Raw genomic sequence first — 23,754 nt, 5'->3', positions numbered from 1 at the left:
CACAAGGCGTATTCGCTCCATTATTTATGTACATTGATAAATACGACGTTAGTATGAATTATATTCAGGCGAAAGAGGGAAGAGGGATTCTCCTTCTATTTTTTAAAAATATATATAAAATTTTTACTCACCGCGTAACGCTCTTTTTCTTCAATTTCACTCGCCAATCATACTGTCGTTTGCGCTTTACAACTTTCCCCCTTTTAAATTTGGCCTCCAACTCCTTCACTCTGCTATGCTGACTTCTGGGAAGCTTCACTTTGTCTTTATCGGGTCGACGCGAAATCACAACATCATCCATTAGATCGTCTTCATCACATTCTTCTTGCACTTCACTCAACTCACTTTCCTCATCACTGTCGTATATTTGTTCACAAACTTTATAGGATTCGTGGTTATCCCTGTCATGCTCTTCCTCATCTAGTTCTTCCTCGTCATCGTCTTCTGTTGTGTCTGATATAACAGCAACATCGTCATCATCTTCATCCTCAACTGCTCCACCATTCTCATCGGGACCATCCTCTTCCTGTCCCTCCTCTGAATCATAATCTTCTGCTTCCTCTTCGGCTTCATCCTCCTCTTCAGCTTGAGAAGCGTCCGAACCTGAGACATCTTCCACGTCGTCATGCTCTCCATCTACCGCCTCCTGCGAATCTTCGTCCATGTCCTGATCCTGATCTACGTCGTCGTCTTCGCTCGCTACGTTCTCACTCCCATTTCCCGACATCTCCGACTCTTCATCAGGAATTTCTTCCGGTTCATCTTCATCCTCTACTGCTATTTCGGCCGTGTGAGTGGTGTCTTGTGCTAGAAGTTCCTCCGAGTTCGACGAGTCCGATTTCTCCGATATCTGGGCATTTGAAGAGCCAGCCTCTTGCGTTTCACGTGCACTTTTGTCTCCAGAATGCAGTTCAAGACCCGGCGATGACGGCACTTTGGACTCCTCAGGTTGAAGTTCATTCTTTTCGTTTTCCAACGACTGCACCAAATTAACATTATTTGCGCTGCTATCCGCGACAACAGCCACCGATGCGGCGTCTGTCAAGTCAACACGCGCGGCTTCCGCAACGACTGGCGCCGCCGATGCCTGTTCAGTTTGTTGAACTGTTTCGCCATCAACCAGTGGAGCCGATTCTTGGCAACCAGCAGCCATTATTTCATCTGATTTCACTTTACCCGGCAAACAGTTGGTATTTAACACGTTTTCTGAGTTTATTCCAAGCTCACTCTCCATTTTCCATCATGTGGACAAAAAACTTTACAAACGTCAGAAGTACGCGATGCACGGCCATACGACGGCCATATTTGAGTGTTCATTTGTCAATTCACAGAATGTACTAAAAATCTTGTACAACATCACCGGGCAGATCACAAAAGGGGGAAGTATTTAAAAATTTTGAAAATTATAGAAATAAATTTTGCAGAGGTAATTACTCCACACAAGGAATACTTGAATATTTTGAAACCTTCCTTAACGAAGTAAGTCCCCTTCATTAATCGACACGTCTATCGTTATCGGATATGTTCCTCTTATTTCGACCCTGTCGAGGTCCCTTGCATCACAGCAAAGGACCTCGACAATGCAGAGGTTTGCATTGACTTTGTGCCATTTCTTTTCGCTTCTTTCAATATCGTTTGACTTGGTGTAAAATGCTTTTTCTTCTTAGTGTAATCTTCTCTATTCTTGATATGCCTGTTAAGTTGAGTGGAACCGTCATTATACACCTTGGGACCTCTTTCCCAAAGTGCAGCATTACATTTATGGTTTCTCTAACTTGTATACACGTACGGGTAGCCCCCAATCTTATCTGGGTTTTACCCCCTACTGTCCCTGCTCCTAGACTAGTTTAGTTAACTGGGGGGAGCCGCAGCTCCGAGCACTCAGGCCATTATTAGGCCCATTGTACTATCCCCGTAAGTTGCCTATTCAATGGCTTCCCGCCTACGGTGTTCGCAGGCTTTAGCGAATCTGAGAGCATTCTCAAGAGGCAGAGAGTGTGCAGATTCTTCATTGAAGAAAACCTTGCCAAGGTGTCTTCGTCTGAGATCTGAGGATGCCGGGCAGCTGCATAAAAAGTGCAGGGCTGTCTCCTCCTCCTCCTCACATTGGCTGCACATAGCCGAAACCGCTACCCCAATCTTTTCCATATGGTAGTTTAAGGGGCAGTGTCCCGTCAAAAGCCCTACTAGGGTTTTCATGTCCGACTTCTTAAGAGACAACAAAAATGCCGCTCTAGTGACCCTAGGCTCCTTCACAAGGATTTTCGCTTGCCGGCAAGAGTCCAAATTTTTCCACTCGGTTGCGTGAATCCTTGCAATTTCACCCTTCAGAGTAGACTTGACAGTAGATGGTCGGATTCTGCTCCTAGACTAAATCGAAAGAAGAGTATATGTAACATTTTTTTTATTTCAGCGCTGTTTAATTTCCGGGCTCGTCGTATTCTCCCGGAGTTTAGGTAGCATGGGCCTCTTCAGCCGCTGCCGCACCTTTCAGCCTCCTCTGGGGCGCCGCTCCTTATTCTCACTTACTAGTGTATTTTGTCCGACTGTGGGATGTCGGGCTAAAGTAATGGCTGTCCTTGGACAAAGTCCGGCCGCTGGTTGATGGAGGGCTGTAGACTTCGGCTGGGTAGGCGATGGTTCTGGTATAGAAGGAGCTGGCAACTGTCTAGATGTAGACCTTGATCGGATATATCGTCAACTGCTCCTGTAACAACAGAAAGAGTTAGCTACAGTTCCCGACTTCTCTTTGGGGACCACCCTAGATGGCTACCTGAGAAGAGCTTTCTCTGCTGGGAAACTTAGTGGTGTTCATACCGACTGGAATTGAACAAATCTTTACAGAATTTTCTAGATGACCCTACAAAGTCTTTGTTTTGTCAATGAAACACTTGGAAGTTGATTCTGAAAATTTATTTCTGTAAGAACAATGAAATGTTACCGTTAATTTCCGCTACTAATTCCCAGTACGCAGTATTATTCTGACTTCAATTTAGAACCCCCGGCTGATAAGCACATGAGCTCCCTCGGCCAAAAGCGCAGCAACTACTCTCGGCTCAGGACCAACTGGACCTGCTACGCCTTTCCTAAAATAAAGTCTCCGGCATGAAGCCAGCAGAACTCTAACCTAAAGGGGATCAAAATCCCTTTAAAGACAACTAATGTCCAGTGTGGGAACTAAGACAGGCACTTTTCCTATCCTCCGGCTCGACTATTATTTCAATTTTGTGTTTGCTAGAATAAGTAAAAATCTGTAATTGTTGATTCTGAAAAGTAGAGACATCAATCTTCCGTAGCAATAAAAAATGCAATTCATCAATATGCAAGAAGTGCATAAAAATGTATACACAAATAGCAGCTGTTACTCGAAGCACATGGCGAGAAATGGCAGACGTGCGAGTACTCAGAGCAAAGCAGCATGGAAAATTCATTCGTACTACGTACTAAAAGTGTCTTTTCATATCATAATATGCCCCCTAAAATCGGTGAATGATGAAGCATTTGGTATCCTAACTCAGAATTTTGCTGTAATAATGACGAAAGTGGGTCCTGGCCTACGCCATCGTTCCCTCTCAATCAGAGTCTGCTACGTTTTTTTGTCATCAATGTTGCTCTTATAGACTTTCCAGGCTGGGTGGGTATGGGTGAGGATGTCATCCTCATGTATTCCTCGGAGACCTGGGTTCTTTAGCAAAAAAAAAAATGGCAAACTCTTGGCCGCGTCCGAGAGCAGAATCCACTGAAGAATTTTTGGCCCCCTACATGAGGATGGACGATTCCGTAGCCTACATAACGACGAAATCTATGAGCGATAGCACGACCGTCTGGTTGTGAATAAAATCCGGCTCACCAGGTTGCGGTGGGCGGGACCCATACCGCATGGATAAGGATAATCCAGCCCAGAAAGTCAGAAGATAGGCAGACCCTGCCTGAGATGGATCGGTCGGGGCGCCAGACAGCTTTTAGGGATATCGAATTGGTGGAGCTCGGTTATGGCATTTGTGATTGTACGCACATTGATAATTGCTTCATTATGTGATAAATTTTTCAATGTTATTATTTACAATGCCTCGAACCAGAAGACTTAATCTTCCAGAACAAAACTGTAATGTAGACTTGATAATATTGCGAATAATCGCATTAGCATGGGCCGACTGCATGTTTCGCAAACTGAAGAACAAAGAGTGCCAGTACATTAAATGACTCGACTAGAAATGGGTTGATTTGAATCAAGCATTATTCAATACGAGTGTATAATTGACTACAGCTCGGATTCTTCGCCGGATCGTAATTGACGTTCGCAGGAGAAACCCTAGATTACGCCCTGGAAGAGGTAAGGTGAAGCTGTTTTTATTGCCTCCGCCAACTGAGTTATTATAATCACGATATTTTTTATTGAATACTCAAAGATGCAATGGTGCAATGGTGCTGTATGTCCCTGGTTAGAACAAAACAAGTTGGGAAACTGGAAGCTAAACGCTTCAAGTATAAAAGGTTTCCTGTTTTCCTATGTGAGGAACTTTGAAATTTGCATCAAAGCGCATGTTGCTCTGAGCCACCGCTGAAACAGTTGGGAGTAGCATTCGGCTCCAAGCTGAGCTTTAAACCCCACTTAAAGATTACTAGGCAGAAAGTGGCGACTATCAGCTCAAGACTGTCAAGGATGTTTCAAAATGTAGGCAGCCCGAAACACAGCCGACGATTCATCAGCTCTGTCCTTTTATACGCGGCACCTGGGTGTGTCTTGGCGATGAAAATCGGAGAAAATCGCAGACAGCTTCAAGTTTCATATCGATTAAGCGCTCTCCAAACTTGTTGTGCCTTCCGAAAAACATCTTATGAGGCAGCGTGCGTAATTGCAAATCTATTGAACGAGAATCAGGAAGCCAGGCTAAATAAGCAAAGTGACCATGAGGTCATTGGTTGCATGGCAAATAGCATGGGACCAGGTGGAGAATGCCCGATGGACACATAGGCTTATCTTGGACATAAGTATGTGGACTATGCGGAACCACGGTGAGACGAGTTACGATCTGACTCAGCTCTTAACCGGACACGGTGGATACAGGAAGTACCTTTATAGGTTCGGTCTCGATGAATCGTCCGATTGTCCTACGTGTGAAGGTGCAGAATACGTTTTCTTCACCTGCTCAAGATTTAAAAGCTCAAGGAGAAAGTTTGAAACAAAGCTAAATACTCGTTTAATGGTGGAAAATCTGATAAGGTACATGGTGCAATCAAATACAGCATGGGACGCGGTAGTTTCAATGGTGTAGCGGATTCACCAGCAGCTCAAAGCAGCAGAAGCGTAGCGGAGACATAGAAGACGCCACGTAAAGCGGTAGCAGCTCGTTTAGCATGAATAGCTAAGAACTGAACAGCCCCGCGAAGCAATGCCAGAACGGTGGTCCCGCGGGGTGAGTATGTAGAAAATATGAGAGGTTTTAGTCGGTAAGAGTCCAGCATGCGTCTCCTAGATTCCAGATGTGTATCCATGAAGGATTTCCCCCACTAAAAAAAGGACAGACGGACAGTAAATCGATTTTAATAATGTTTTGTTTTACACAAAACCTTAAAAAGGACCTGATTGAAGCTCGAGTGTAAAATTCTATGGAAAGTCTTTTCGAAATTAATTGGTGGAGTAGAAAAGCATATATTGTAACTGAAATCAACAGCATTTTTCCTAAGTCAGTTATAACATTAGTCCATCTTCGTTGAAGCAAATGAGGATGTACCAAGCCAAAAACAGACTCCAGTCTTCTTCTGACAAAAGGATAATATGGAAATAACTCAATTTGCGGATGATCAGTAAGGTTTTATCGATTTAAAATGGCATCGAGTTCAAAAAAGTTTGTCTGGGCAGCTCCACTTCAGCTAATTATATCATCTTTCTTACTTTATAGTTGAAGAACAATTCATTCCATATGTACAAATCCATATTTTAATATCCTTCGATAAAATACAAAATAGTATATTTAGGTTGGTTCTATACATAGAATAATGCAAAACTTATTAGCTCAGCTGTTCGTTGGAAAACTCCTTATGCATACTTTCAAGCAATAGTTCTCGTTCATATCAAATGGACAAATTCATGTCCCCCAGACGTACATAATATTTAATTTTTTCAATTTTCTTTTAAATTAAGTACCAGCATTTTCAATAATTATCTAATCTAATCCGAAAGCTGATGTGATGTTTGGACAACATATGGTATGCATGCTTGCCTTTCACTCAATAATTGATCGTTAATTTGGAGCTGATTCAATGAGAAATCTATATATTGTTAGCGGAGAGTTTCTGTGACATAGGTGGAAGCAATGAAATGAACGCATATTGTATGGAAGATAATTAATGTTGCATAAATAAGTACTTAGCACGACACTCCGCTGGCAGATTTTGATTAGTTTCTCTTGGTATGTGCTATAGTATCTGAAAAATTATCGTACAGTGTCAGCAACAGAAACATTCAACATTCTCATCTGATAACGTAATTGCAAATTAAATATTTCGAGTAAACTTTGTTTGTATTCGTTGAATTATAATTCTGTGATGGCAATCTACCTTTTAAAGGGATAAATAATATAATCCTATATTCGCCTGGACAAGGATATAAATGTATAATTAATTTCGAGCTGACTTTCGTTGAATTATTATTCTGTGACGGAAATGTACTTTTTCAAGGAATAAATAACATAATTCTACAAAATATAAAAAACATATGTCAAACACAAAACAATATAACAATCTTACAGATTAATGGTATCACTTTATCATCTTATCATTAATTCGGTGCCTTCTGCTTTAAAATTTACAGAAATAGGTTGTCCACGGATTCAAGTTGTTTGATTTACATGAACTAAACAGAAGACTTCATAATTTTTGCATTTCAGTTACATCTCGTAGTGTTTTCTTTTTAACAATCTCAACACGAAGAAAGCTGTCGTCGTCATCATTGTAATCACCGCCTACGTCACCGCCTTCTCCTACCTCTGATAGAAGTCGTACTTCATTTGAATCTCCTTTATCCGAGCGGGAGAATAACCTAAAATGATAATAAATTGACTGAATAAGAATAGGGGATCAGACGGTTTGGTTTTCGTTAATTACAACGTCCATTTGTACATGTTAGATACATTATCCATTGTGTTATAAACGTTAGTTACTACGGTACAATATCCTTAAGCAGAAGTGTTGCTTGTTTCTTCTGTGACCCCTTTTTATTGTTAAATTCCAGCAGCAGGGGTTCAACATTCCTACATGCAGAATAGTAGTTTTATAGCAAAAATATACTTAATCATAATGATGACTTGCGTAGGATTAGGTTGGATTTTAAACTTTTTTCTAGAATCCATCGTAAATTGCATCAACTCTCTTTCATTTGTAAGCACAGAAGGAGAAGGCAATGTTTCTGGACTGAACGTTGCATTTGCCCTTTTTTTATAAAATTATATCTCGCTTCCGCGTCAAATCCTTTTTTGTTCTTAGTTGTCCTCTCCAAAATGCCCCCTGGAAAAGCCCCTTTCTGTATTTTTCCTTTATTGGAAAAATGGCTCAAACAGTTTCAGTGATTTATGAATTTGTGTATGCATTTGGCTACGATCCTTGATAAGTTTTCATTTTTCAGATGTTTGTTTCTTTTTGCTCTATTTTCGGCGGAGAAGAGCAAGTTGATACTATGCGAGAACAACTTTAATAGTCACGAATATAAGAATCCAGCAAACTACGTTGACTATAGATTAGACAAACATGCATACTAATATCTGAAATCATTTTAATAATTACCACCATTACACTCACACTGACAATTTAAAACGAACTCAGATACAAATAAGAAAAGTAACAAAAATAAATTTTCACACTTTATGCAAACATAAAAAAAAAAACACATTCAACAAGATAACACTCTCATGCTTCCAACCTTCATTGCCTCGTACTTTTCTTTATTTGTTTATACCGCCAGATGTTGGTTTAATAACAGATAAAATGCTAAAAAGATGTGATTACTGTAAATTAATACTTTTTTGGTGATTTTATTAATTTAAAAAGAATACTTTGCTACCATCTACAAATATCCAATATTTTCCGAAATTAACGGAAACATAATTACGTATTATTTGGAGAAGCCAACGTACGCCATAAATGATAAAAGCGCAAAAAAACTAAAGATATTTACAATCTGTTACATAAGAGCGTGGTCACTGTTAAATAATAACAACAATTGATTTTTCGAAAATTCCCAAAATTATTGATAATTTGGTCGTCAATACTCAATGCAAATATCTCAGTAGCAAGTCCAATCTCCTGCATTGTCAATTATGGCCTGGCACCGTCGGGGCATACTTTCCACTAGTTTTTCTGCATATTCTACCGGAAAAGACCTCCAAATTTTCCGAATTTGTCGAGAAAGTTGATCTAAATTACATGGCTTGCGTCTGCGAAGCTCCATTTTCATCAGAGCCCACACATTTTCTATGGGATTTGCATCCGGTGACTGAGATGGCCAATCTAAAGTGACAACTCCGTTTTGCGCCTTCCACTCGCTACACGCTCGGCTCCGATGTTTCGGATCGTTGTCCTCTTGAAGGATCCAGCTTTCATTTTTCTTGATATACCATTGCTTAGCAGATGGTAACAAAGCCCTTTGATATATTTTATTCATTTTTTCGGCATTTAAATTCTCGGTAAATAAGAACAAAGTACCGAAACCTTTGTTTGAGAAGCACCCCCAAACATGGACCTTGACGGGGCGTTTAACAGTCCGTTGAAGCATCCTACTGGTGGAGGTTGCCCAGGCGTGTTTGATGCTCGGAAATGCCCAGAAGGAGGATTCATCAGAAAAAATTACGTTGCTCCAATCGAGATCTAGTTTTCCTTCGCCCATTCCACTTGTTTTTCAACGTGTTTTGCACTCAACATTGGTTTTTCCAAAGTACTGCGATATTTCAGTTTATTGGCAAGTAAGTGCCTGCGAATCGTTCCGTAAGATATGTCAACACCTTTTGCTTTCAATTTCACAGCAGCTCCACGTAAAGTCAAAGTTGGATCTTTCGAGAACAATGCGAGAATCTAAAACTAAATTAAATTTGACCAAGAGCTGACTTTTTACAAAAAGCATGAAAGACTGAGGTGCCCTCTATGTCATAGAAAAAGAAACAGGACGCTCAGATTTTTTATCTACGTGTAACAGTGACCATGCTCTTATGTAACAGACTGTAGCTGAAAGTTAATTTAACAGAAAGCTATTTGAAACGATGGGGCATTTACAAGCATCCTGGAATAAAGAACGCGGTTCAATCTAATGAGAAAAAGACTCTGATTAACTAAAGAGATATTCATTTTAAGTCTCTTAAGCAAATGTTCTTATCGTAGTTGGTGCTTAACACAACATGGATTTAAGTGGAACTAACTAGTCTTCATATTTTTTTGTGGGTCGACTGAGTGACATGGGTTCAAATGCCTTAATTTTTGATTACCTTTAAAAACTATTGAACGTGTTGCCTCTACGGTGTACTGAAGTATACTGTTGCGGTCTTGAATGAAGTGCTCTAACCGACTTGAAGGCCCTGATCCAATATGGATTATTGCGCCAACGATTATTATTATTATTTTGAAACTATTAACTACAAATGATAATTTTTTTTCAAAATTGGTAGGGTAGGTAGATAGGTAGGTATCAGTGGCCGCTCCGAGGAGCCCAATTAGCGCTTTGGTGCGCCGTTTTGATGCCACAAACTCCTAAGACCGTGCCTGTTGTTATGGGAGCAGGGAGGCAGAGTCCAGCCGGCTCGGATCTTCAAAGCCAGCCCGTAGCATTCACGAAGGAAAGCAGCTCTCCGACCCTGCAGCTAGAAATTTCTTTGAGGTCCCTAAAGAATGGTTTACCCAGTGTCCGCAGCCTGACTCTAGCTAGAGCTGGGCAATCGGGTTTTTCTTCCTTCTCCGCAGCTTCGGCAATGCGAGTTGTAGGGTATGCAAAGCCTAGCGGCATGGTCCCCTATGGATATTTCAAAATGCTTGATGATTTCATTTCCAGCCGTGATAAAGGGCTAGGTTCGATCTTTTGGTAATCAAATAAAAAGCTTCAAACGAAAAGAATCGGCGGTCATGTTGAAGGTGGACCTAATGTGTGCAAATCAAATGCGGCGTTTAGAAAATGAGTGTTTTAGTCAAACAAAGCTTTTCAGAGTAACTGTCCTGGATTATTGCCGGCGGCATGAAAACAATAGGATCGAAAAACCTGGACACTTCACGTAGAAGATAGAATTTCAACACGGTACATAACCTCATTTGAGGCTGAATCCCATCACAAGCCAAGTATCAACGTTATGGTCGATGCAGGAACGCGTGTACTGCTATGAGTTAGTAGGTATTACATTTGTGCAAACGAAAACGCTCGACTGAACAGATGCGGTCGACGTCGCGCCATCTATGGTACCTGCGGCTCCATGCTGGAGACTCAGGCGGATGTAAAAAGAGGAAAAAATAGGTTTCATCCAACAGTTAATGCACAGCCGTAATGTATGGACGAGGTTATAGAAATTCGTGCATGGTGATGTTCTTCCTTCAGACGATCAATTTTGGGAAGCTTTATGGCGTATGGTTCCCGCGTGGATCGCGCTGTATGAGTTGGCCAAAGATAACCTAGTCAAGTTAAGTCGCCTATATAAAATATATCTGCAGATATGCTTTCCGGTTTTCACTCCCAGATGAAACTGGAAGCATCGTCGAGAGAACCACCACATTCAGTTTGATCCTATGTTGAATGATGTATCCAGCAAGCGCACGGAAGCGTGTGCCATGCCCAATGAATGAAGAGGTGATTGGACCCTGACAGAAAGACTCGAAAAAGGAATCCGATGCAGTAAAATTACATCATTCCAAGTGCTGCCTATATGAGGCATCTCTCATTGAGGTTGATGCTTGATTGAGTTGGAAGGTCCTGGCTTCATTGCTTCATCCGGGATTAGGCTGTGTGTATGTCTCTTAACGAGCTTCATTAGGTTTTTTTAGCTTGGAAATATCAGGGAAGATATGGTTCCAAGCGTGATGGATCCAGGTCTCAGAAACCTCGGTGTAAGGACTATCAACAAGAGGTATCGCTTCCGTGTTAATGATTTTGTGCATTTGCCTAGTCTGAATGTTTCAATAGTCCTGTCAAAGGGAGGTCTAAATTAAGTTCTTTGTTCGTGAGAGCACCATCTGTATTTAAAGCTAAGTGAAGCTTTCCTCGAAGTAATCTAACTTCAAGGATTCATCGTTGCTCGGCTGCGGGAGAATTGATGTGTACCTTAGATGTGCCTCAAAAGGTGAAACGAGTCTAGTTTCTCTACTAAGTCCTTTATATCTGGAAGACGGAAGGAAGGAAGGCAGGAGAGCTGCTGCAAGAGCTGAACTAATTCCATAATGTTAGCAAAAGTTCAAAGACCATGTAAAACCGTAAAATGGATTTGAGAATTTTGTCTTTGGTAACTTAATTTTTTTCTGAAACGGTATATATTATTGACTAGTATATATGTATTTCGGGCACGAGTTGTGCCCTTTTCAGTACCTGATCAACTGATCATTATTAGTATATACGTATTTCGGGCAAAAAAGTCTGGAAACACTTAATCCTAAATCTTAAAGAGGTACGACGAATTGGGCTGTGCATCCAGCAGATCACGTAGTCAATAAGTTTCTCAAACGAGAAATTCTAAAAATTCTCCAGGGCTCAGACCATTGCTTCAAACTTGTGGCTATGGAGTAACTATTTGGTCTTAAACTGTGCGGAACAAGTTACAGGAAACTGATTTTTTCAGCCGAATTTCTAGGAAGAAGCCATACATTAGCAAATTGCCATTTGGAATTGGCAAAAGGATATGTGCGAAAGCCACAATCGTTCAGGGAATCTGTTATTTTCTCAAATGAAAGCTGTTTTAACCTTTTTGGACCAAATGATCGACAAAAAGTATGGTAAAAATCAAAAGAAGCGATGAAACCAAAAAGAGCCACATTCAAACATGGAGGAGGTGGTATTATGGTCTGGAGTTGTATAAGTGGAAAGGGAGTTGGTGCCTTGCAAGTTATAAATGGAATTATGGACCAACATGACTACATTGACATTCTCAAAAATAATTTGCGACCGAGTGCCAACAAATTGGCTCTTGGTAGTTATTTCGTCTTTCAGCAGAATAACGACCCGACGCATACTGCTGTGAAAACAAAGGAGTGGCTGTTGTATAATGCACCCCGGCAGTAGAAGATCCCTCCTAAGTCTCTAAACCTTAATCTCATCGAGCCTTTATGGAATGAAAAACCTGAAGTTCATTCTCCTTTAGGCGCAGCTCCTGATTATGAGTGAATAGAAGACATCCAAAGTATTGGATTTGAAACTATAAAACAAGTCAGGCACCCTGTGGGCGCTACAAAAAATGGTATAACTTCGGGTAGGGCCCTGTTCTCTGTACTTCAGGACACTAAGCACCGAAGTAAATATTCATTAGGCGAGTTTCGATATTTTAAAGGTAGCTTATTCGAATGGACTACTATAATTGCAGAACCGAAGCTTGATTAGTTATTTAGAATTGAGAAACCAGTTTGACGGCAATTCTAGACCCTTCCGTACTGAATTTTCACTACCTGTTTCTAAGTTAAAAGGCTAGCGGAATTTCTGTACCAAGAGTTAGTCGTCATTGAGAGTTTAAAAGTATCGGATCTTTCGGTAACTCATAAAAATGAATTTGTTACTGTTATGTTTGTTGGTATTCACATTTCCAAATCAGTGTCGAGTTACTTCGGTGCTTAAATATAGAGCAATAGTTGACCCTGATATGTGTGCTGTGCTTAAGGTATCTGTACTGACTACCTTGCAGAAAATGGCTTTCAATGAGGATTTTATGAGTATAGATATTCCGACGCCGATAGACAAGAAGGACAGGTCGGTAATCATAAAACGAGGCGCCCCTCTCCTAAACAAGTTGCTTCAACCAAAAGCAACTATCAATTCTGTCGACGAAATGCCTACTTTGTATGCATGGGAAAATATTTCTTTTTCTCCACTCCCACGAATAAAGCGAAATTATGATAGATCTTCATGGGACTGCGGTGAAATGGTGGAATGGATGGATTTGGGGGAAGAATACTTCCCTAGATATGTAAGATCGGTAAAATGCTCTTGTGATACGTGTTGGTATGCATCATATCGGTGTAGACCCCGTTCTTTTCCGATTTACATGCTAAGAAAAGTGGAGAAGGAGTGTATTCCCGTTCCAGAAACGTTGCACTTACTCTTAGAAGTTGAATCCGGTGAATATGTGCAAAGTTGGGTATGGGACTCGATGTATATAGATACGAATTGTGATTGTCTCCCTTCGAATGACGATTGAGATGCAGATCGTGGTATTTCAATAACCACAAAAGATAGTTAACCAATAATTTAAGTGTATATTTTGACATAGGACGTGATGTGCAAATTTAAAAGAAAATCGGTAATCTAGTCTGGTGAGTTATAAGAAAACAAATTCAGTTAATATTATCTTGGCTATTGATAATCTCACCAAATTGTAAGCGATAAGTTACAAAGTTAGAAGGACAAGAGTTTTCCAATTTCATGCAAGGAACTATTCTCAAGAATAATGATTTATAATGTTTAATATTGTACAACTGATGTAATCATTGTTTCCAATACAAAACATAAGTTAGAAATAAATAGATGATACAAAATATGACCTTGTTTTGAAAAAAGTTGCAAATCATTTATTTCATAAACTTAGCGCTTAGCCTGTTCTAGCAGTAAATGGAATTGAGCTGTAACCTGACAGGCTTCAAATTAAGGTAATTAAAACCTTGAGCTCACAAATACAATTTAACCATCAATTTGGAATGCAATTGGATCATGTACCAGGTGTACTCCTAATTAATTTCCGGTTTTTTTTACGGGTGGCGTTCTATGCTTTGTGTCGCTGTTGGTCACACATACCTGTCATTTTGTTTAGTTGATTTCGAGTGTCTAAACTGCGCTTGAAAAATGTCGGCGTTCGTACCGAATTTCAAGCATATGCGCCATGCATTGCTTTTCACATTCAAATAAGGAAGAAAGTTGTCCGAGAGCCACTGTGCACTTGTGGAAATTTATGGCGATCGTGCATTAACACTTCGAACACGTGAAACGTGGTTTTCGACAATTCAAAAATGGAGATTTCGACCTGAACGACGCCGCACGCTCCGGCAAGCGAAAATCATTTGATGACGCCGAATTGCAAGCATTATTGGATGAAGACAACACACAAACGCAACGACAGCTTGCAGATACAAATTCAGAAGTGTGAAAAGTGGGTACCGTATGAACTGACCGAGAGACAAATGGAGAACCTAAAAGTGACGTGTGAAATGCTGCTTCAACAGTACAAAAGAAAATCTTTTCTAAATCGTATTGTTGCGGGCGACGAAAAGTGGATTGTTTTGGAGAACCCTAAACGCGACAAATCGTGGGTGAGTCCAGGTGAAGCTTCGAAATCGACGGCACGACCAAATCGTTACGGTCGGAAGGTCATGCTGTGTATGTGGTGGGACCAGACTGGCGTGATTTACTTTGAACTGCTGAAAGCTAGTGAAACTGTGAACGCCGTTCGCTACAAACATCAAATGAAAAATTTAAGCCGAGCGATTGCGGAGAACCGACCGGAATATCAAGAAAGACAGAAGAAGGATGTGATTTTGCTCCACGACAATGCACCATCGCATAAGTCGAAAGTCGTTCGCGACACGCTAAAAAACTCAAGTGGGAGGTGCTTAACCATGCGGCTTACTCACCAGATCTGGCCCCATCGAATTATCACCTCTTTGCCTCGTTGGGCCACGCACTTTCTGAGAAGCGCTTCGACTCCTACATGCAAATTTGCGGAAATGCCTCACTGAGTGGTTCACCTCCAAAGACAGTCAATTCTACTGGCGTGGTATTCACAAATTACCAGAAAAATGGGAAAAGATGTAGAAAGCGACAAAAAATATTTCGTATAAAATAACTATTACGGTTCCCTTGGAATAATGTGTTTTATTCACTAAAAACAAACGGAAATTAATTAGGAGTACACCTGGTAAAGATTGCAATTTAGATATGCATTGAACAGAGCGAGACACTAGATTGACAAAAAAGCAACTGATATTTGATATCTAATCTGTAATAAAAATCTCATTGTAATCAGTGAAATTCAAACCACTACCAGATTATAGCACAACGCTCCCATCTTCGTGGTATAATAATTAGTAGATAGTAAGATTTGATAGAAAATACAACCTTCCGGAAGGATAACAATTGGTGCTGATTACCAAGGAGCTGTATCTCTAACACAATGGACATGATATTTACTGATGATAATTGATATCATCGTTGTTGATTAGTATGAAGAATATTGGTTGGATTGGAGGGGAATGATATTCCCAGAAGACTTTAATCAGTTGAAAAGGATGAGATTTACACAGCGTCCTTAGTAAAAAGTCGATGGTTTTCGAGATATTGGCAATTCAACGGAATGAGTTAAAATCGTTCTCTTGGATCAGATTTTTAATGTCACTCCTGAAAAGTTCATATTCTTAGATCTAGATTTCAGATTTTCCATACTAATTGGCCATTTCATTAATCAAATAGTATCATTTGTTAACCAATTCAAAACTTTTAATAAAAATCTGTTTTAAAAAAGTTTGAATCCTCTTACTGTAAAAAGTAAGGCGAGTGACATGAGGGAGGAAATCAGATACAAGGTTGCTAAAGTTTTAGCAACGAGCAAGCTCAGACAGACCGCGTACAACCGCAGAGAAGCTCAGATGGTTAAGGGCCTCATCTGAAGGCTGATAAAGGCAATTCCATAGTAATTATGGACAAACAGCAATACCTGGTAATGGAAAAACTCACAGGAGGAAACTATTTTGAACTTCGTAACAACCACTTGCCGGCTTCCATTAAAAGGGTGGAGAAAACATTAAAAGAATGCGCCCTGGTTGTGTCCAATCCGTCTCAACTACGTATGCCTAATCCTTTCTTGCCAAGAATTAGATGCCACAAGGAGGGCAACGAGATTCGGGAAATTATAGCAGACTCTAATTTCCCACGTATAACATTGCTAAGTGGCTGGTTAATGAATGTCAAAAACTAGGACCCATCAACGGAAAACATTCGATTATAAATTCTCAAGAAGTAATTAATAGACTGCAGGATATACCCCCACTATCATAAGACGATTGCCTAGCATCCTACGACGTGGAAGGTCTGTTCCCGAACAGACCTGTGAAAGGAGCCTTGGCAAAATTCAAATAATGGCTCCTATAGTTTGGCAGTTCTATCGAATGGGAAAAGAAAACTAGGCAATATACAAAATTAGCAGCCCTGTGCATGAACGAAAATCATTTTACTTTCAGAGAGAGATTTTTTAAGACCACTTTGGGAGTAGCTATGGGAAAGCCATTGTCGCTACTAATGAGCGAGATCTTCATGTCATCAATAGAGCAAAATATGGAGCAAAAGAATTCTTACCGAAAATGTGTCCCGAAAACCAACATAGACACCATGTTGAACACTATTAACACAATACACCCGAAGATCACATTTACTCAAGAGATGGAGGAAAACGTCCAACTGGCTTTTTTAGATTTAATAGTTATGCGCTCCAATTGGTACCTTTCATTCGACATTTATCGAAAACCGATGAGCACCCAACCGACTATCCCTAGCACTTCGTTCCACAATGGCCAACAAAAAAAGACTGCCTTCGACACAATGATCCATCGACTACTGACTACCCCGCTCTCACCAGAAAACTTTCGTAAGGAGAAAGGATGCATCATTGATACGGCCAATAAGAACGGCTATGATAGTAGGGTGATAGAATCCATGATCAAAAATTCACATTTATGGGGGCCTCCAAGCAGGGGTTTTCCCGGAAAAGTGGAAGAAACAGAAGCTTGTCCTAATTCCGAAACGAAACAAACCTTTGGGTGATTCTTCGCCTTATATCTGCTTTTCGAATGAGCCGTCTACAATAGACTTGTACAGTTTGCAGAAAAGGAGGGTGGCCCCTCAGACAGGCAGTTCGGATTCCGAAAGACAAGACCTACTCTCAATGTGATCAGTACGGTGACGAAAATTACTGAGGAAGCAGTAGAGGCCAATAAATCTTGCGCGATAGTTACTCTCGACGAGAAGAATGCCTTCAATACTGCAAAATGGAGCAAAATAATTGCGGGTTTATCCAAATTGGACGCTCCCAAATACCTGGCGCGCATAGTCATAGAATTCCTTCGGGAGAGGCAATTATGTTACGATTCGGACGATGGTCCTAAGACATATAGAATATCTTGCGGGGTTCCCCAAGGATCAGTCCTCGGCCCTCTGCTGTGGATAATAATGCATGATGGAATTTGCAACTAGCTTCGCAGACGACATCGGAGTGACTGTCGTGGCACAAGTTATTGAGGATGTCGAGGTCCGTACGAAAGAGGTAATTTTTGAAATAAATTCTTGGCTAGAAGACGATGATCTGACGATCGCAGAGCATAAAAACGAGGTAGCTGTGATGAAATGAATCTTCCCATTTGATTAAAGATATGGCTCAATCTGAAATCTGAATCTAAAAATATGAATTCTTTTGGGAATGACACTCGAAAATCTGATCCAAGTGAATGATTTTAACGAATCCCATTGAATTGCCAACATCGCGAAAACGATCAACATTTTACTAAGAGCATTTATTGGATCCTTGTGAGTTGCTCTAGCAGCCCTTTAAGGATTATCGTTGACTTTTGGATAAACTGTATACACCTAGACATTTTTCATCAGAAACTTTTGGGTTTAATGGATGCCATTAGAAGACTCAACCAAAGACCACTAGAGGTGGAACTCTATGAGTTGCTGTCATTATACATCGACTTCGATAAGGAGATCGAAAGGAAATTTCTGAATTTTCAAGAATTCTAAAAACACTTAGAAACTTCTTTTCGTTCATATTCCTGTGGAAGGATGTTAAGTTTATAGTTTTACTCAGAAGTAAATCATACTTACCTCAAATAATACCGAATTTAATGTTAAGGTAATAGAGGGGGAATCATCAATATTATTCTGTATTAAAGAATAGTGTTAACATCTAATATTGATTTCGCCAAAGCTTAGAACGGAGAACTACATTGATAAGCAAACCCCTGTTAGTCCCATTAACAGTGAATTTTAAAAGTTTTTGGGAAAATCATGATGTGATTGAGATCTCCGAAATAGTGGAAGTAATTAAATATTACTATAAGTGTGTGACGCAATAGACGCTGCGCGGTTACTCATGGAGACACACCGTGAGAAACATCGCCCTCTTTACATTGCTTTTCTAGATCTAGAGAAAGCGTTTGACCGATCCGAAAAGTAAAGTTCGAAGTATGGCGGGTGTATCAAAACCGCTTCGTGTCTTTGTTGGTGTTCATCAAGGAAGCGCCCTCTCACCACTCCTCTTTGTTCTTGTTATGGGCATCGTCACACGGGATATCCAACGGCCAGCACCCTACACACTGCTTTATGCAGATGATGTTTTCCTAGCATCTGATCGAAAAAATGATCTCGAGCAACTTGTCCAAAAATGGAATGATCGCCTCATGCAACACGGTCTCAGAATGAACCTAAACAAAACTGAATTTTTGATGACCGATCTCCATGAAACAGGCACAATCACTTTAAGCGGCAGTGATCTGCCCAGAACTGAGCGATTTAAATACCTCGGGTCAATGGAGAACTGCGTTATGAAATCGCTTCACGCATTAATGCAACCTGGATGAAGTGGCGTTCCACAACTGGTGTTCTTTGCGATCGACGTATCAACGAACGTCTCAAATCAAAAATTTACTGCAATGTTGTCCGTCCTGTCGCTCTCTATGGTTCTGAGTGTTGGCCAACTATAAAAGACAATGAACGGCGTCTTGCGGTAATGGAGACGAAGATGTTACGTTGGACTAGTGGCACGAGACGTTTTGATCACATCCGAAATGAGGATATCCGCGATCGTTATGGGGTTGAACTGGTCGTGGAAAAATTGCGAGAGAGGCGTCTTCGATGGTATGGTTACACAATTCGTGCTAACGAGAATTCACTTGGCAATATTGGTCTGAACATATTGCACTGTGTAGAGTGGGACTAGGGTATATACATTTCTTTTTCTTTCAAGCTAAAGCTGATAGTATAAACTGTATGAAAGCTATTGTAGTAGTGTATTACATATATACAGTTAGTGTAAACTATTTATTCTAGGTAAGTCATGCAATATAATCCATGCAATAAAACACAACTACATATTCCAATATTTATTAGGTCTGTACAGTCATTAGCGCTAAGTGTAAGTTACCGTGTCGCCGACTAATATGTTATTTAAATAATAATCAATATTTAATAAATAACTGAAGCGTGCTTGGAATTATATACATTAAAAAAAATATTGCGTAAAAAGAAATCAATGAATTGATTGTACTATGTATAGTCTATAGTTAGTGGATATGTATCTTAAATAGTATCATTTAGGTTCTAGGAGTTAGAAAAGGCATCCAAAAAGTTAGGTGCAAGCGCGTTGTGTGCCTGTGTGACTGTAAATTATAATTGAAATAAGAGAAAAAAATATAATTTGGTATAGTGTAAAATTTTTAGCTACTCGTAAAGCTAGAAAACAAAACTTTGACATCTTAGCCGAAAAGCAGCATATAAGCAGAGATTTGTAGTACTATATATACATGTACGGCAGCTAAGTCTATTGTACGTTCAACACTTCAGCAACACAATACTTTTAAGCAACGATTTGGCTAGGACTATGTTCACAGTTACTAAAATTACAAAAATTGAATTTCTTCAAAGAATATGCCCAACCCATCAAGCTTTGAAAGGCATACATATGTTTGACCGAGGACCCAATCACCATTATTTTACAGTTAAAAAAAAAAACATTTCACTTACTTGGATAACGTAGAGCTATTCGATCGACTAAAATTCGGTCGTGGAATATCTCCTAGTCCTCGATGGATGGATACATTGTCTGGATCTAAATGCGCCCCAGAAGCTATTAATTGTTCATATTCAGGAGTTCGTAAGGTTGCAGCTGTTGGCTTTTTATAGAGTTTTATGAGAAGTGAAGAACATACGACTGACACTGAACTAGCAGCCATTGCCGCTGATGCCATCCATGGTTGAAGAATGAATCCGAAAGGTGTGAATATTCCTGCCGCAATCGGTATACCCAACAGATTATACATACTCGCAAATAGGAAATTTAATCGTATACGTCGAACTGTCCGACGGGATAGATCTAAGCAGGCCACTACGTCTAAAAGATCATTCTGGCCGGGATTAATTAAAAAGTTTGACGTTAGTGGTACCAAAAAATTATCTTTGGGAGTTGATAAATGGTAGCAAGCGTTGAATACTTTGCATACCTTGCAATTTATTGCCGAAAACTAAACTTACCCTCATTAAAACAACATCTGCCGCCTCTGCCGCCACATCAGTACCAGCGGCAATAGCAATTCCCACATCTGCTTGGGCTAAAGCCGGACTGTCGTTAACGCCATCACCCACCATCGCAACTCGAACACCAGTTTCTTGGATACGTTGGATTTTAGCAACTTTGTGTGATGGTAAAACTTCAGCAAATACTCGACTAATTCCTACTTGCCGAGCTATACTGGCTGCTGTATTTTTATTATCGCCCGTTAACAGTATAACATCGATTCCCATTTTTTTCAAAGTAAACACAGCCAAGTGTGCTTCTGGCTTCACCATGTCCGACACTGACACCATGCATATTAGCTGTCCGTTAAGAGCGCACAGAACAGCAGTGTGTCCAATTGATTCCTCGGTAGTCATTCGGGTGTGAACTTCCACAGGGACGTATACACCGTTCCGATTCATCCATTCTCGATTTCCAATCAATACTGTGAATTCATTTAGTCTATTTAAAACTGTTTTGGCATCATCACCGGTCCCATCAACCAATTCCAATAGTTGTTGTAGTTCTAAATTACTTCTATCTACATCACTCATTGCTGGGATGATTTCTTCTATTGGCACTGCATTCAGTAAATGGATGTTAGCGGGGTTACTTTGATAGGAATTTTCGTAGTTGGTGATTTTTTCGTTCTTTTTCGCTTTTTCAATCAGTCCTTCTAAGTTTGAAGCTGTTGTTTTGATTCCACAACCAGGAACTGCTTGGAAATTTGTGCACTTCCCGAAAGTGTCAGTTTCTAAAGTTTCTTTTGCATACTTCACAATTGCTATCGAAAGAAAATTGGAAAAATCAATCTCTTTTCAAAGTGTACAGATCTTTAAAGTATGAATTCTTATTGACTTTCTTTTAGACTGAAGAGTAAAATATAAAATGTCCTGATGACACAGTGGCTTCAGCACTAAACTGTTGCAAAAGAGGGTGTCGGTTCAAAGTTCGGTGGTGGCAAAGAGAATAGACCCGTGACTAGGTGAATGGATAGCTAAGTCCAATCAGGATAATAACCCGGGATTACGCGAATCTGACCACATTACCTCTTAGTCCATTGTTACAGTATTGAAATTGAATGTCTAAATAGGGTTCAAAGCCCAGATCCAAATTGGATTGCCGCACCCTCGATTATTATTACTATCAGATATACAATAAATATTTACATACCAACTGCAATTGGATGTTCACTACAACTTTCCGCTGCTCCCAGGACTGCTAGTACCTGCGTAACGGAACAGATTTTAGGTTTAACAAACATACAAATGCGTGATGTCATTGGCATGCCATGTGTAATCGTTCCAGTTTTGTCGAACACGATCGTTTTCACCTATTATAAAAACAGAACTTAACAATTGAAATATTCAACACAAGTCAAAGTAAAAACTTACTTTATGTGCATTCTCTAGAGGGCCAGCTCCTTTCACCAAAACACCATGCAAAGCTCCTACGCCAGTTGCCACCATCACCGCAGTGGGAGTTGCTAATCCCAAAGCGCAAGGGCATGCAATTGCCAAAACGCTTAATGCACATCGGAATGCATAGCCAAAGATGATTTCCTCCCGATTTAATCCCATTTTCGATTCATGGGTGACAGGCAGATGATTAATGTCCACATATCCACTAATTACCCAACCAATTAACGTTATAGTTGATACAAATATTACGAATGGTACGAAATATCCGGCAATTTTATCGGCTAATTGCTGTATAGGCGCTTTGGACGTTTGGGCTTCTTCAACAAGGCGAACGATTTGTGCTAAAGTTGTGTTTTCACCTGATCAAAATAATAAAAAGTATAGGATAAGAAAGTATTCTAGAATATGGATCATACAGCACAAGAAGCGAGAAATTTGACCTATTATAACTTTGTTAGTAATATTGCGATTTCCACCAAACTTGCTAGGATCATGTTCTATATTATAGCCTACATTGCTGGATTCTAGGATGAACTTAAGGTGTGCAAAACCCCCGTTTGACACTGCTGGAAAAGTGCTCGAAAAGCTCATCATAAGTGGACTCGCTGAAGTGATACCCGGCGGAGATTTATTTCCACAGCAGTTCGGTTTTAGAGCAAGGAGATCCACACTTGATGCTGTCATGCAAGTCGTGGATGCCGTTTAACGAGCGGAGGTACATAGCCGCCGAAATCGACGGGTGGTGCTCCTCATAACGCTTAACGCCAGAAACGCCTTTAACTCCGTATGATGGGAATAGATTCTAGGCAGACAATACTTTCCACGTGCCGAACTCTCTTATGGATATTGAGGAACTATCTGGAAAACGGCTCCTTGCTCTATGGAATGTTAGGGGTTACAGGAGGATGGAGATCACGTCGGGGGTAGCACAGGGATCCATCCTATTGCCGGATCTCTGGAATGCTACCTATGATAGTCCACTTCAGCTCGACATGTCAGAAGAGTCGCCCATGGACGGTTATGCGGATGATGTCGTGGCGCTTGTTGCTGGACGCACTGTCCAACACGTGCAAAGCAAACTCCGCATATTGATGCGACGGGTAAGCGGATGGATGACTACTCGTGGTTTCAACCTTGCACTGGAAAAAACCGAAGTAGTCATCCTGACTAAAAAGAGATTTCCAACCCTGCGTCCAATATCGTTCGGCGAGTCGATAATCGAGTCAAAACCAGCAGTAAAGTACCTCGGGCTGACTCTGAACTCAAAGATGAGCTTTTTTTTGGGCAAATCAAAGCAGCAGCGAACAAGGCTGCAGCTGGAGATTTGGCGTTAAGTAGGCTAATGGCAAATATTGGGGTCCTACGTCTAGCAGGCGACGTCTCCTGATGAGTTCAGCGCAGTCTGCCCTGCTCTACGGCGCAGAGGTATGGGTTTATCGGTCTTGGCAAGGAGGTATATCGTAAGCATCTCGCGCAATTACAGAGCCTTGCGGGTGGTCTGCGTATTACACTGTCTCTGAACGGGCCGTCATGGTTACCGCGGGAGTGATCCCTGTTGCCCTTCTTGATAAGGAGCGTCAAACCATATTCAAGCGGAAGGGAGAAGAGCCAAGGAAGTCAGTTGCTCGTAAAGAACGGCAATGCACTCCAGACGAGTGGCAACTCTCTTGGCAAAATGAAACTAGAGGCAGATGGACTGCGAGGCTCATCGGCATCTTAGGTGCTTGGCTAAATCGGAAGCATGGTGAGATTGACTATTTCCTTACCCAGTTCTTACGTGGGCATGGAGGTTTTTAGTCTTACCTACACAAGATTGGAAAGGCAGGATCTCCGGATTGTGTGTTTTTGCAATGGAG

At 40.6% G+C, this 23,754-nt stretch overlaps 2 protein-coding genes across 8 annotated transcripts in view; both read right to left on the bottom strand.

The window, feature by feature from the left end:
* The window catches only part of LOC119648227, a 51,212-nt gene extending 49,866 nt beyond the window's left edge, over positions 1-1,346 (bottom strand). The window contains exon 1 of one of the 2 annotated variants that reach the window (XM_038049846.1): positions 132-1,346. In XM_038049846.1, coding sequence (XP_037905774.1) covers positions 132-1,234 — 1,103 coding nt within the window. In that variant the 5' untranslated portion in view covers positions 1,235-1,346. The remainder of the gene's footprint in view (positions 1-131) is intronic. The other variant, XM_038049847.1, reaches the window with a different exon arrangement.
* A 4,782-nt stretch (positions 1,347-6,128) lies between these two features.
* LOC119649476 (copper-transporting ATPase 1) overlaps positions 6,129-23,754 on the bottom strand; it is a 54,579-nt gene continuing 36,953 nt past the window's right edge. For 4 of the 6 annotated variants that reach the window (XM_038051638.1, XM_038051637.1, XM_038051643.1 and 1 more), the window contains 5 exons: positions 21,872-22,257; positions 21,651-21,810; positions 20,456-21,261; positions 19,949-20,328; positions 6,129-7,042 (listed from right to left, as the gene is read on the bottom strand). In XM_038051638.1, coding sequence (XP_037907566.1) covers positions 6,871-7,042; positions 19,949-20,328; positions 20,456-21,261; positions 21,651-21,810; positions 21,872-22,257 — 1,904 coding nt within the window. In that variant the 3' untranslated portion in view covers positions 6,129-6,870. Of the gene's footprint in view, positions 7,043-19,293; positions 19,585-19,944; positions 20,329-20,455; positions 21,262-21,650; positions 21,811-21,871; positions 22,258-23,754 lie in introns of those variants that run through there. The other 2 variants (XM_038051641.1, XM_038051642.1) reach the window with 2 other exon arrangements.

Source organism: Hermetia illucens, chromosome 2 (genome assembly GCF_905115235.1).
Source record: "Hermetia illucens chromosome 2, iHerIll2.2.curated.20191125, whole genome shotgun sequence".
NCBI classification, from domain to species: Eukaryota; Metazoa; Arthropoda; class Insecta; order Diptera; family Stratiomyidae; genus Hermetia; species Hermetia illucens.
Note: the sequence above shows the minus strand (reverse complement) of the source record. Positions and strands in the feature narration are given on the sequence as shown.